Source organism: Passer domesticus, chromosome 5 (genome assembly GCF_036417665.1).
Source record: "Passer domesticus isolate bPasDom1 chromosome 5, bPasDom1.hap1, whole genome shotgun sequence".
Lineage (NCBI taxonomy): Eukaryota > Metazoa > Chordata > Aves > Passeriformes > Passeridae > Passer > Passer domesticus.
This window is the reverse complement of record NC_087478.1, coordinates 24,135,899-24,149,176: the sequence shown is the minus strand read 5'-3', so window position 1 is coordinate 24,149,176 and position 13,278 is coordinate 24,135,899. Positions and strand designations below refer to the sequence as shown.

The 13,278-nt window shown below is 36.3% G+C and overlaps 1 protein-coding gene across 1 annotated transcript in view; it reads left to right on the top strand.

The window, feature by feature from the left end:
• The window catches only part of MDFIC (MyoD family inhibitor domain containing), a 49,093-nt gene extending 36,356 nt beyond the window's left edge, over positions 1-12,737 (top strand). The window contains exon 5 of the mRNA XM_064422342.1: positions 9,203-12,737. Coding sequence (XP_064278412.1) covers positions 9,203-9,450 — 248 coding nt within the window. The 3' untranslated portion in view covers positions 9,451-12,737. The remainder of the gene's footprint in view (positions 1-9,202) is intronic.
• Positions 12,738-13,278: the final 541 nt, after the last annotated feature.

Genomic DNA, 13,278 nt, shown 5'->3' with positions numbered 1-13,278 from the left:
CCTCAGAAGGAAGAGAAGCAAAAATTTTGTCTGTCAAGCTGAGTTTAAACTATAGGAAAGAGAAAATGTTTTTATCCTTCCTAAAAGCTGCATTCTTCTTGATTCTTCTTAAAAGACAGTATATTAATATTTCTGGAGCACCACACTTGGTTGTAATGCAAAGTTTCTCCAGATCTGGTACTTTGCTCTAGAATATTGTATCTGTTGACAGAACAGAAAGCCTGGAAGGGCTTGAAGCAGGATAGAATGAAGAAACATGATGGGCTTGACCCCCATCCTGCACAGGAGCATATTTGGGCTCATGCTTATTTGAAATGTAGCATGCTGCTTCGTGCTGCAGATTTCAGTATATATGCTAGAAAGCTAAATGAAGTTCAGTATTACTTTACCCTGGCTAGCACATCTGCCTGTGAAGATTGGTGCTTCTCCTGTTGATCTCCAAAGTACTAGGCAGTCCTAACACAAGCTATGAAACCTCCCAGTCTGACACCCCTCAAAAAGTCACCCACCACAATTAAGAACTCTTTTAATAATTGCTCCTACTGAAAGCTCCACTTGTGCTGTGGGTCATATCTTGTGAGCTTTTGGAACTGAATTTGTGTAGGAAAGGCTTAAAATATAACAGATATTTTAGTAGCAGTAGTATAAAAGCTTTAAAAACTACTTTTTAAAATAAGTCTGTAGTGTATGTGGCCATGTCAGCATTCCAGAATATGCTGGTTAGAAACACTTTCACATCCAGTGAGACTTAGGAGGTTGTGCGTGCAGTCACCAATTCTGCTTTTCCTCCACATCTATTATTAATCCATATTGTCCCTGAAGAAATCTTACTCAGCTCCATAACTTAGACTACAAAAAAACCAAAGGAATTATGAAATAGTTGGAGTGTCACTCCTAAAAAGCAGTTTTTAAACACTGTTTCAGTTCTAAAGATTTTTCAAAGGGACTGGATACATTTCAGTGAATATTGGGAATATAAAAAAATTTATCTCAAAGAAATTTTAATAACATTTTGAATTATTGATGCCAGAGGTGTCACAGTACTTCCAAAAATTCTGGCTGGTAGGCCACTAGCACTGTTTTGCACCAGTTTGTTATGAGCAGTGGAGAAAAACACCTTGGAAACATGAAAAAGCAATTGTGAGTAAAATGGAAGGCAGCCTAGCTGCTGTGTTCAGATGCAGACCATCCAGAGCCCTGATGCAGATCCAGACGCAGACTTGTCCAGAGAAACTCAAAGAAGAGAGGAGGTCTAAAGAAGACAGCAGTGAGGCAGCAGAACTATAGATCTAGATGTCAGGAAATGAAGACAGATGAGTGACTGAATACATACATATGTGTATCAGAGTGGTGGAAGGGAAGTAATAATGACATGCAGAGTTGGAGGAGGAAAGGAAAGAAGTTGGGCAGGGGGAGGCATGAAAGAGCAATCTAATTAAGGGAGTGAGGGGCCAAAGTAGGTGCTTATTATTTTCTAAAAACCAAACCATGTTTTCCCACCAAGTCCTTAGGAAGCTTGATGTTATTCATTTTTTGAATCAAAGCAATCATTTATAAAAAGTTAAGGATGGAGAAAGGGAATACAGGTTATAATTTGTTTTTGACATGAAGCTCTTGCTTCTGGTCAAGGTCTTGTGACCTCAGAAGTTACTGTGTTTGGCAGGGAAATTCCCACAACTCCAGTGACTCAATAATGTGAGTTAAATGTGGTACTTTACTCAAAAGACTTTGAGCATACACAATTGCTGTATTAATTTGACAACAGTAGATTGTTAAACTATGCTGAACAGATCATGAGCCTGCCTCCCGTATGGGCAGTGAGATCTACTCTATTCTTTCCTTCCCAGGCTGTCTAAATAAGAAAAGCACTAGAAGGCATCTTCCTTGCAATGCATATCTTTCAGGAGAGGTCTTTAGGAAGTGTAATAAGGCTAGATGTGGAAGTGAGCTAATAAGGAAAGTCTGCAGCATGGGGGTGCCACTCTGGGGAAGGACAGCCAGTGCAGACTTGCCACCGCATTGAAGTTACCATTCATGCTTTCCCAGAAACAAAGCCTGAAGCAACCTTCCTCAGCTTTCTAGACTGTGCTTCTTGTGGTGCTGAGCTTAGAAATGTGATGAACTATTTCACTGAAAGGAAGTGTGGGTGTTTTTTTTAAATCCAGTGTATAAAATTCAACATTTCAGGGTACATTTGAAGGAGACATCACTCTCCCCCTCCCCCTATGCAACTTAATCTGTTCTAGATTTTGAATCAAAGCATGGGGTTGGTGGACACTATTTAACTCATGCTGCTGACCACATTAATGTACTGTAGTATCCCAAGTGATACTGATGGCTTAACTGAAGATGAAGCAAGTCCAACAAATAGCTTTTGTGTTAAGCCAGGATCTTAAGAGCCAGTAGGTGCATGTACATGGAAAGTCATGAGTCTTAGCATGCTAGCAGACTTCTATTTGAAGTGGGAGTGTTTTACTTTGGTTTCTATAACTTTATAAAGGAAAAATGGTTTCCAGGAAACTTCCCTTTAGTGCGCATGATTTGCAGTAGGAGATTGTGTTGGTTTTTTTTCCTCTTGAGGGACACCAGAGCAGCACTAAGTTTTCTTTTATATACTGTTCAGTCGTTTGATTGGTATTGTTTACTGAAATTCAGTAAAAGTGTGCATCAATAGCCTAACATTGCAGAAGTATCTGTTGGCCATCTCTCAACCTGGCTTTTTTTTAAACATACATACACTTCTGAAATCCATCCTGAAGCGTTAAGTAGTATTTAGGCAGCTACTTGTCAGTATCCTGCAATCTCTCTACTTTAGCCAAAATTTTGTTTGTTGTGTTTTAGAAATTGGTTCCAAGTGGATTTGTATCTGAGCATAAGGTGCTAAACATGGGTTTTTGTTAGAAAAGGTTGTATCAGAACACAGTTGTCAATCAGGCAGTGGGCAAATAACATTATCATGTGGTCAAATGTGTTTTATAAGAATGCATTTTGGAGTGATGTGTTTTAAGTATGGTTTACATCAGTTTTTTTGCACAGACATCTTGAAAGGTAATTTACCTGTTTTTTAACAGGACTGAGTGGAAAACAGAGCCTGTAACAGAAAAAGGGTCTTTCAACAGCATCTGTTTTATAAGAACATAGTCTAGCTAGCACCTAAGGGCATAGTCTGGCTAGACCTAACTTGTCTTGGTCGTTGCAGTGGTGAGCAGTGGCAATGAAGAGTTCATATTCTCAGTCTTAGGTATTGGAAATTAGTAGATTTCTTAGTATACCTATATGTTTGAAATGGCTCATTTTACTTCTGAGGTTATATCTGTACTGAGGGCTTAGAATATAAGCTTTGATGAAAGTTTCCATGTGTTCAGTGTAGTTTGTTTGTTCAGGTAACATTAATTTTCTTGTTCAAAAGAGGTAATAGTTTTTTATTTTAAATGGTGAAATATCATATAGAAATGTATACTAGGCTTTGTAACTATGTTTTCCACTGTCTTAATAAATGTCAGTCTTTCATCTAGAAGTAACCATACTCCGTACAACATGTCAGTTTGTTCTTTCAGCCTTTTCTTATTTTCCTGTGAACATTTTCCTGGGTGCAGTGATTTTTCTCTAAAGATAGACAGTGGGTCGCAGAGGCTGCCTATGAGCCCTGTGCAGGAGCCCCCTTCCAGGAGCAGTGGGAGGTGTGACAGCGCGTGTGCCGCTGCTCGGGAATTTTGCTGTGTGCCTCTGCAGCCCTTTGGGAGCCTTGTGCCGGGGTGGTTTCTGGCTGGTGCTGTGCCGCTCTGGCTGCGTGCTCATCGCAGCCGCTGCCAGCCCGCGCTGCCGGACTGCGGGACGCCTGTAGCGCCTGCTGGGGCTTCTGTTCAGGGCTCTGCGGGGGCCCTCTGCACTAAACCCCTGCTGAAGACCTCAGCTGTCACTTTGATTGTGGGTTTGCCCTTTTTGATTCTCTCTGTGAGACAGCAGAGTGCCTGGAGATTTGTTTTGAGTGGTCTGAACTTGGTGAATATAGTTAGTAAGAAGCTGACCAAGGTCACCATCCTGTAAGTGAGCTTATTTATCACTGTAGACATGAAAAACTTTTATCATATGTGACCTGCCTGCTTGGTATGAAAGCTTTTTGAGTCAGTTTGTGACAGGTTAATGTCAAACATTACAAAAGCAGCACATGGCAGCCTGCACATGCATTTCTCTGTGCATTTTTCAGTTTACCTTCTGCATTTCCTGTACAGTTTTGATGGTTGATAGTTCTCTTCAAAAATCTTTTTTTTTAAGTAGAGCTGCATCTTTTCCTAAAAATGAAGAGGAGATAATACAAGAGAAATTGAAATTAAAAAAATTACTCTATATTTCAGTATTTGAAAGAAATTGCATACCATGGTAATATCTGTATGCAGAAGTTTTAGAAGTAAAAAGTGGTGTGCACATGCCAATGTTTAAAGAAATGGACAAACATTAAAATAGTTTTATTTTGATATTGTTTCTTTTCCTTAAATGAGTCTAGCTGTTATAACTGGGGTAAGTTAGAAATGGAGCCTTCTGGGCTTTTTTAACTGTGTAAACAGTTTGAAGGGATCTTAGGTCTATTTCTTGTCTGGATCTTGTCTGTGGTAACATTTAAAACCCAGTTAATGTAGATGTTACATGTATTATATCCACTTTTTGGTTAAATCAGCACATGGTTGGGGGTGTGTGTATGATATAAAGCAGCAAAAACTCAAATATGTTGGTTGGGTTCTATTTGCCTTGGCATTGTTAAACGTTTTGATGAAGTTCCCTAACAAATCTGTGCCTTTTGGGGATGTGCCAAAGGATTAAGGAAACACCTTCACTTATATTGGTTTTAAAAAATGTCAGATGGGATGACCCTTTTAACTTCAGATCTAATTTTCATCCCAGACAGAATGAAAGAATAATTGAAGATAAGCTTGAGTGTCTGAAAGCTCACTGTTTTTCCCCAAACATAAGTTGGTCTAATAAAATGTACTAGCACTGCCTACATATCAAGACTGTTCTAATTTATTGGCATAATTTATGAGAGCTTGGATCAACAAATGTGATAGAGTGTTTGGATGAAATCAGAAGCATTTGGTAAAACAACTAAGATAGATATAGTGGTTTGGAATTTTATTTTTTTTTAAGTATGCCTCTAGACAGTGTTCGCACCCCACATCCTCACTTTTATGTAGTGATAGCTTCTAGTGCAGCATTTCTCAATTAAAGAAAAGTGTAATGTAAGAATTGAAAAACAATGGAAATTTGAGACTGGTGTGAGTGTAGTGTGGAAGTCCTAAGAAAAATTTTATCTTCGTTAATGATTTGCCTGTGTGATGTGATGAAACTTAAATACTTCCACAGAAAGGGAAATTGGTTTAATGGAAACTTAAACTTCAGAAACTTCAGAGTTAACTTACTATCAATCATAGTGCATCATGAATGTCAAGACTAATGGAGTTCTGTCCATAATAAAGATGTGCCCTCTTGATTGTGTTACTATATCTAATGGGAAAAGAAGAATGAGACCCTCTAATTCTCAAACAAACAAAAAAGAGCTTAAAGAAATGGATAATTTTAAGCTGGCACCAGTGTCGTAACTGGTAATGCTGTATAATTTCCTTATTAGAAAAGACTAGAATATACTCAAAGTTTCCAGGAAAAACGTTGTGAGACATTAAAGTCACCAAGTTTGCAAATAGATAAAATATGTTTAGTTCTAGTTTGATTAAAGTGATCCACTCCTCAGTCACCTGAAAAAAAAAAATCAAATTTTGATGGGTGAGGTTTAGAATAATATAGAATTTTAAATAGTCTCCTTGGTCTTAGAAGCAGGAAAAAATTACTGGAGCGTCTTGTGCAAGCATTGAAATATATTGCAGTGGTCTCCAACATGGTAATGAAAAACCTGTGATCATCTCTTTTGGAGTGAACTTTGTATAGTACCTTCATGGCTGTATTTCACAGCTGTGATTCCTCAGATCATAACCGCAGTCGGTTTTAGCTGTATGAGGTCTTCTGTGGAACTGACAGGTTGCTGTAGGAATGTAGGTAATAGAGAAGAAGGAGTTTTGTGTGGCATGGTCATTTGTTATTACTACAAAAATACAGTGTATCTGTATCTTTTTTCTATAATTGCATCTATAGATCAGAAGCCAAGAAATAAAGGTCATACATGGAAGAAATTATTCTTCCACCCATTTTATCCAACTGTATTACAGCCCTTTAGAGTCATGATTCTGAATTCACCAAGTTAGGTAGGACTAGGTAACAGCATGCTTTGTCATGTGTTAAATAATTGCTACCTGGATAGCTATTAAAAGTCAATAACATGAAGAACATAAAAGCATGATTATTTCAGGTTTGTCCTTGAAATGTGGATCAAAGTTTATGTTCATTGTACAAATGAGTTATTGCAAGAATGAAGAGAGCACTAAAGGGTATCTCTACTTTTCCTCAATTGTTTGTGGAGGTTAAGTAAAATTGTTATATAAAAGATTTTTTGAATCGAATATTAGGTTTGCCATCTGGGGAGAAGGAAATAAAAATAAAGAGGAGGTAAATAAATCCTTTTAGTGTTTCAGTCATTGAAGAAGAGATGGGAAAAAAGACCCTCTGTGGAGTTTCTGTAATAGTACTGCTGGCCAAAATTTTTTACTGTGTCTTGGACCATTTTTCATACCTTTTACCTTTGAAATACGTTCATTTCAATCAACATGGCCTCTTCCTCTAATTCTTCATTTGATGGGTTTTGTAGATTCGGAGGGAAAAGTTCTTTTGTGGGTCCAGAAAATGCTCTCTGAGTACAGTCTCTGTTTTATAACCTATGAACTCTATTCCTTGCCCATCAATAGAAACATATTATAATGTCTGTGAATGTGTATTCCTCTTCCTACAATTTTACATATCCATGCATGAAGCAGGCAAGATTTTTTTAGACATCTTATTTACAATATGTATACACTCAGAGTTTCATTATGTTGTACTAAAAAAAATTTTTAGAACAACATTTGTTGTTGTATTAGCTTCTTCAAGCTGTATTTTAAAGACGTGATATACTAAAACCTTAGTTCCTCAAATATGAAGGTTTCTTAGATAGAACTCTTGGCTTCTTCATTTTTTTCCTTCATATTAAAAGAAAATCTGAAAGGAGATTTTACCTGAGTATATTTAACACCATCTCCATGACAACCAGCTAATTAATCGCTATCAGTCTGGCTTTGGTCCTCTTCAGTGAACTGATACTCTCCAGCTTTTTTTCACATATCTTCTGTATTTTCTATGAAGGTCATTTATTTAGTGACATTATGTCTTTGGGAATAGAAGCTTTTTAATACAAGAAACAATGTTCTTTAAAGCACTTTAAATGTACCTGTGGTTTCCTCTCAGTTTTGCTTCCTGCGCAGTAGTGGGGAGATCTTAAGGTTAGAGTTATGGGGTTTTTTTTCTCCTCTTCTTGCTTTTTCTGAAATTTCCATTTTTTTCCTTTTGTGCAAATGGGTTCAGTAGTGCATTATGACTGTGGCCACATTGCACTACAGAAATGTCCAAGCTAAGTTTGCATCGAAGTAGTATAGTTACTGGGAGTGGGCTAAGGGTTCAAGTAGTTCCTTTGCTTCTTGGGACAGATTTGGCTAGTGTGAGCTTCTGTTGCTGCATTGCTGTAAGTATTCATGCTTGCTTGTGTAAGTTATCGCTGCAGTATCATGCAGTCAGAGTTTCTGCAATGTTAGTGGTATTTGGAATCAATCAACATACCTGTCATGACTACTGCACAATTTTTTACATTTAGAAATTTGGTTAGAAGGTCTACATATATAGTATTACTTTTGCAAGTAATTGCGAATTTTCCCCTATGACAGCAGTCTTCGCCTGTGAACTGTAAGAACTTAACCTCTACAGAACGGAGTGTCTGTAGGTGCTCAGACCAGCCATCCACATAGCTCAATATCCTGTTGTTCCTAACAGACTCTCATAGAGGATACTTGCGGGGACTTGCAGGACTCGACTGTAGGGACAAGAGATAGGGTGAGGTTGTGCAGGATGTTTTCCCCAGAACATTTTTGCAATCTTCACCTGTCTGTGGCTGAAGAGTTCAAAGTTTGCAGGCAGTAAAAAGAACAAAAACTGAGGCTAAGAAAGAAATGTATTTCTCTATCCTGAACAGATCTTGTATTTTTAATTTTTTGTTTTGTTTCTGAATGACTATTCACTGCCTCTTACAAATTAAATATGTTTATACATATGAATTTATACACATTATGTAAGTAGAGTATATCCCTGCAGTTTCATTCTCACTGGCACATGTTTAGTTCCAATCCTTGTTTTCCTGTCTTGTCTCATGGATGTATTATTGTTTGAAATTATTCCATATATTTATTCTTTGGGTGGTGTATTTTTTGCAGATAGTTTCGGGGACACTTTAATTATCTATATAATTTAGTAATACTTCTAAAAGCTGGATATTGATGTTCAGGTATAGTTAAGACCTCTTGAAGATTGAAGTAGTACATTAAAAGAATGGCAATTATTTAGTAGATTTGTATATTAAAGCAAGAGAAGAATCTGTGTTTTGACTGAATATTTTATATATTGTTGAAAGTAAAAAATGCATATGACATGCAGTTATGCTGGTTTTAATGTGTCCAAAAAACAATAAAGAAAGCAACAATGTTTAGGCAACTTCTTCATTTTTCTTCACATGTATCAAGCAAACAAAATAGTTTCAGAAAGGCAAGATGAACTGGGAAGGGCTGGAAATTAGTTAGTTTCCCTCATTAGTTGTTTCTAAAATTATTTTTTATCAGTTTTTATAGGAATGTATAACTGAAGATAATATATATGGATACTTACATAATAAATGACTAGTGAGATTTTTCTAAGCAGCTCCGAGCAGTTTAGTACTTGAGATTTGTATGAAGTGAAGTGGTGACAGGAAATTTGCACGGAGTTGGAGATGAGATGTAGAAGTAGAATGTAGATACTTCAGAAGTAGAATGTAGGTACTGTAGAAGTGACCATGAAGATAGAAAATGGGGTTTTTTTGCCATAGATTTTGTCTACTCTGAACCATTTTCATTCAGCTACTTATATGACATTGTGATGTATCTGGATTTAGAATTACATATTAATGATTTTCTCTTTTCTTCTTTGCCTTTTTTTTTTATTGTTTTGTTTGTTCCTGACATGCTTCTGAACAATTATGAAGATTGCTGTGTTCACTGTATCCTGGCTTGCTTGTTCTGTGAATTTCTCACCCTCTGTAACATTGTTCTGGGACAAGCATCCTGTGGCATCTGCACGTCGGAAGCATGCTGCTGTTGCTGTGGGGACGAGATGGGGGATGACTGTAACTGCCCCTGTGACATGGACTGTGGCATAATGGATGCCTGTTGTGAATCTGCAGATTGCTTGGAGATCTGCATGGAATGCTGTGGGATCTGCTTCCCATCATGAAATATTTATCCCTTTCTATTTTATTCTCTGTAAAACTGGAGAGCTTTTCTTTAAATACATTTGAAGAAAGTCAAGGTAAGATTTTCACACTTGCACTGTTAATTCCCTTTATATAAATATTTTTTTAAAAGCAATCCTCAGATCTGTATTCTAACGCAAATTGTATAGTTTTTTATGTGAAACTAAAGCTACATTCCAGCTTCCTTTTGGCTTTGCAAATGGAAGAGTTTATTGAAAGTGAATTATAGGCCTGATACTGCAGGCCATATGAAGGCAAAATTCCCATTTGAATTGAGTGATAGGTTTTGGTCAGAGAACAGACTGCCAGGCAAACCTTAAGTATTTGCCTTTACCTACTTTAATGTTTCAACACTCAAAAGCATCCATGCATAACATGCCTTTACAGGCATTCTGAAAATCAAGATATTTCTATTTCTCTCTCTTTGGGTTGAAAGCAACTTTGCTCTATTGTTTTAAAGTTAATTAAAAAACTAGCATCAGAAATCTAGAAATCTTCCATTGGTTTTGCTACAAATGGTCGTGTCAGCAATATGTCTTTTGTTTTGAATATCTCATTGATTAGAGAGCAGTTCCTGGTATTTTCCATTGCTGAGAATCTATGGTATTTTCCATATCTGAGAATCTAAAATAAAATATAAGTTTTCCCCTGGGCTAGAAGAATACCAGGATTTCTTTGTCATCAATCAAGACAGAATAGACACCATATCATTTTAGTTCAGTACTATTATTACTTGAAATGCTTTCTCTTAAAAGAGACTTTGGAAATACATGAAATATATCCTCAGATTAACAAACTGATAGACTAACGATACTTCAAAAATTGGCTGTAAGAGGAAAATTATTAGATGTTAACTCAAGAATCTAAGCTAGTACATGAAGTGGCCTGGTCAGTGTTTGTGGCTTTGGAGCCAGTGTCATATAACTTACTATTTATTTCTTTATGGTGTAAGAAATATCTGCAGAGGGTAGTAGAATTTAAAAAGGGTATAAAAACAAATTTAAATTGACTTGATCAAGGAATTCTGTCATTAAATGCAAAAAGCAAATGAAAAAATGTTTATTCTCAGATAAATTTTAAATGTTATTTTTAAATAACTGTGTAGAAAAAGATAATTTAAAAAAACATATATGCTTTAAAAATAAAAGGACTGGTATTTAAAATATTTGAAAAATACAGTTAGGATCTGTTGGACCTAACTGTATATTCCCTATTACACCATTAAGGTTCTCCAAGAAATATCTCTCTTTAGTAATTGTAATTGTGGAACACGTAAAGAGGTGTGTGGCATTCCCAGATTTAGGAAATCAGCCTACCCATTTTCTTTACCATCTGCTAATTTCTACCCTCCATGTCTGTAGCTCACAAAATGTTCTTTGTAAACCTCCCACACATGTTGATCTCACATACTGAAACTTTCCTGTTTACACTCCAGGTATTCCATTTGTAGAGCATAGATTTGCAGATCTCCTAATTTCAGTTCTTGTTACAGGAGTCATCAATAGCCAATAGCATGTGTTGAGTGAATTGGCCATAAATGTCACTTTATACTATATAGTGAATTCAATTTATGCAAATGTGACAAGCTAAAGATCACAGGAGTGTGAAGCTAAGTCGACAAATGGTCTGATATTAACCAAAGCTTCTTCTTGTGAACACTGACTAGTAGTGCCTACTACTGCAAGTTATCACTGAAGCCAAATCCTTAACTATGCTAGGGAGCTGGGAAGTGTTACATTTTGCCTTAACATATGCAATACTGTGGTGTATTCTGATGCAATGCAGATTCATCCTCAGAGGTTTTCCTAATCTGTTTTTTGATAGTTACTACAAGTATTATTCTTATTATGGTTTTTATTCTTTCCATATATTGGGCCAGATTCTGATCTGTATTCCGTAAACTAAGTGCATTTCCATTCATGTCAGAATTTTCTATTGGTTAAATTCCAGTTAGAGAGCACAATAATATTATGGTAATAGGCAGGCTAATAAGGAATAATATAGTTAAATTGATAAATTCCCAGTGCTCAGAATCAGGCTCATGGGGCTCAATTATGACTCCTAAAAGGCTGAACCACATTGGGAAGGGGGAAGAGGTGCCTTGGTTGAGTGGCATTGCCTGGAGGCATTTTGTCTTTGTAAGGCATAATGCCTCTGGGGAAATTGGGGGCATCACAGTGAGCATTGGGACTCAATGCACCTTGGAAAAAGTCTAGACAGTACTTTGTCCATTGTAGGTGTGTGGTTGACACCGTGGTTGTGGGAACATGTTCTCTGGGGCTAGACAGCACCCTGAACTGTCTTTCCTCATGTCCTTCTGGTCACAGAGGGGTGAATTATGGCTGTTTCTTGTCTGATTGTGCTTTTGGGACAGGGAAGAGGACTTCCAGTCACTTGTCCGGCCCCAATATCCATGCCCTGCTGGAACAGGTCCAGTTCTGTGCTTGGAAAATGCACATTTGTGTATCATGCTTTTAGTAAATGCTAGATCTTACTAAAAATTACTTTTACCACAGGTTAATATGGTTTTAAAAAACAAATTTAAAAATACCAATCTAGGGAGTTATTTTCCTGTGTAAAAGTTTTCTACAGAGTTTGTCCTGCACAAGCCCTTGTTTCTACTTACTGGAACTTAGTGGGTTTTTGATTTATTGTAATTATAAAAACAATAATTATGAGAACTTTGTTCATGTATAAGTGTATATAGTTTTTCTCACACACATGGACATACACACACAGATATGTCTTTTCCCACTTCATTTGTGAAATACTAGGAAATAAAAATAGTGTTATTAAACCTCATAATGATTAGAAGTATCAAAGTATTACAGACAGTTGAAAAAATTAAAAAATCATGTATTTTGTTTGACATTTAAATGTAATCTGCTACTGTTTGTCATAGAGATATTAGCACTTTTGAAAAATGTATCTTTGTAGCAGAGAATATTAGCATGTAGTTTAAGGAATTCCTTTCTATATTTACATCCTTAAATTCTCTTTTGTAATTTTCACTCTATAATTAGTTTTGTAAACACCTTGTGTAATAAAAAAAAGCAGAATCAGAAGTCAAATGTGAAAATAGAGTTTAAATAAAATGAAAACATTAGAATTTGTCTATTTTATAATAGTTCTTGTGAACTTGTACAGTGTTTCATGTTATAGTTCTGCAAACTGGCCCATTTGAAAGACGTGCTGTTTGTATTTTATATCAATTGGATGTGCTACTTGCAAACACTATTTTGAAATAAAGATCTTTATTTTGAAACTATTGGATGTAACTTTTTTCTAGTCTTGCCTTGTTACTCTTTGTGTGTTTTTTCTTCTACTTTAACCCTTCCTAGAGGTGTTGTCCTTTGGGTGACTTGCACAGAGGGTGAACCAGTGTACACGTTGTCTTACAAGTGGAGCTCAGCCAACTCAGACACTAGAAGCTATGCTAGCATGAACCTCTAGTAGTAAAAAAGTTTGTCATTAAGAGGGAAAATTAATTCCTTGGTAAAATTGGATTAATTAGGTAAAATTACAGTAATTATTAAATTCTATCAAAATAAAAGTTATTTTAATACATCCACATCAAGTCTTCAGTTTACTAAAAACAAGCTGAACCAAGAGTGTAATCAGCTCTTAGTATTCATATGATTTTTTTTCCATGTTGGCTTAAGCTAAGGGTGAACATCCTTATACTACTTTAAAACTGCAGAAACTGTATGTCTGCAGTCTTTTGCACTAATTTTTCTACATCTATATTGCCATAGAGGGTCAAAAAAACTTGCTTCTTGGCCATTGCAGAGGAAAGACGATAAAACTGG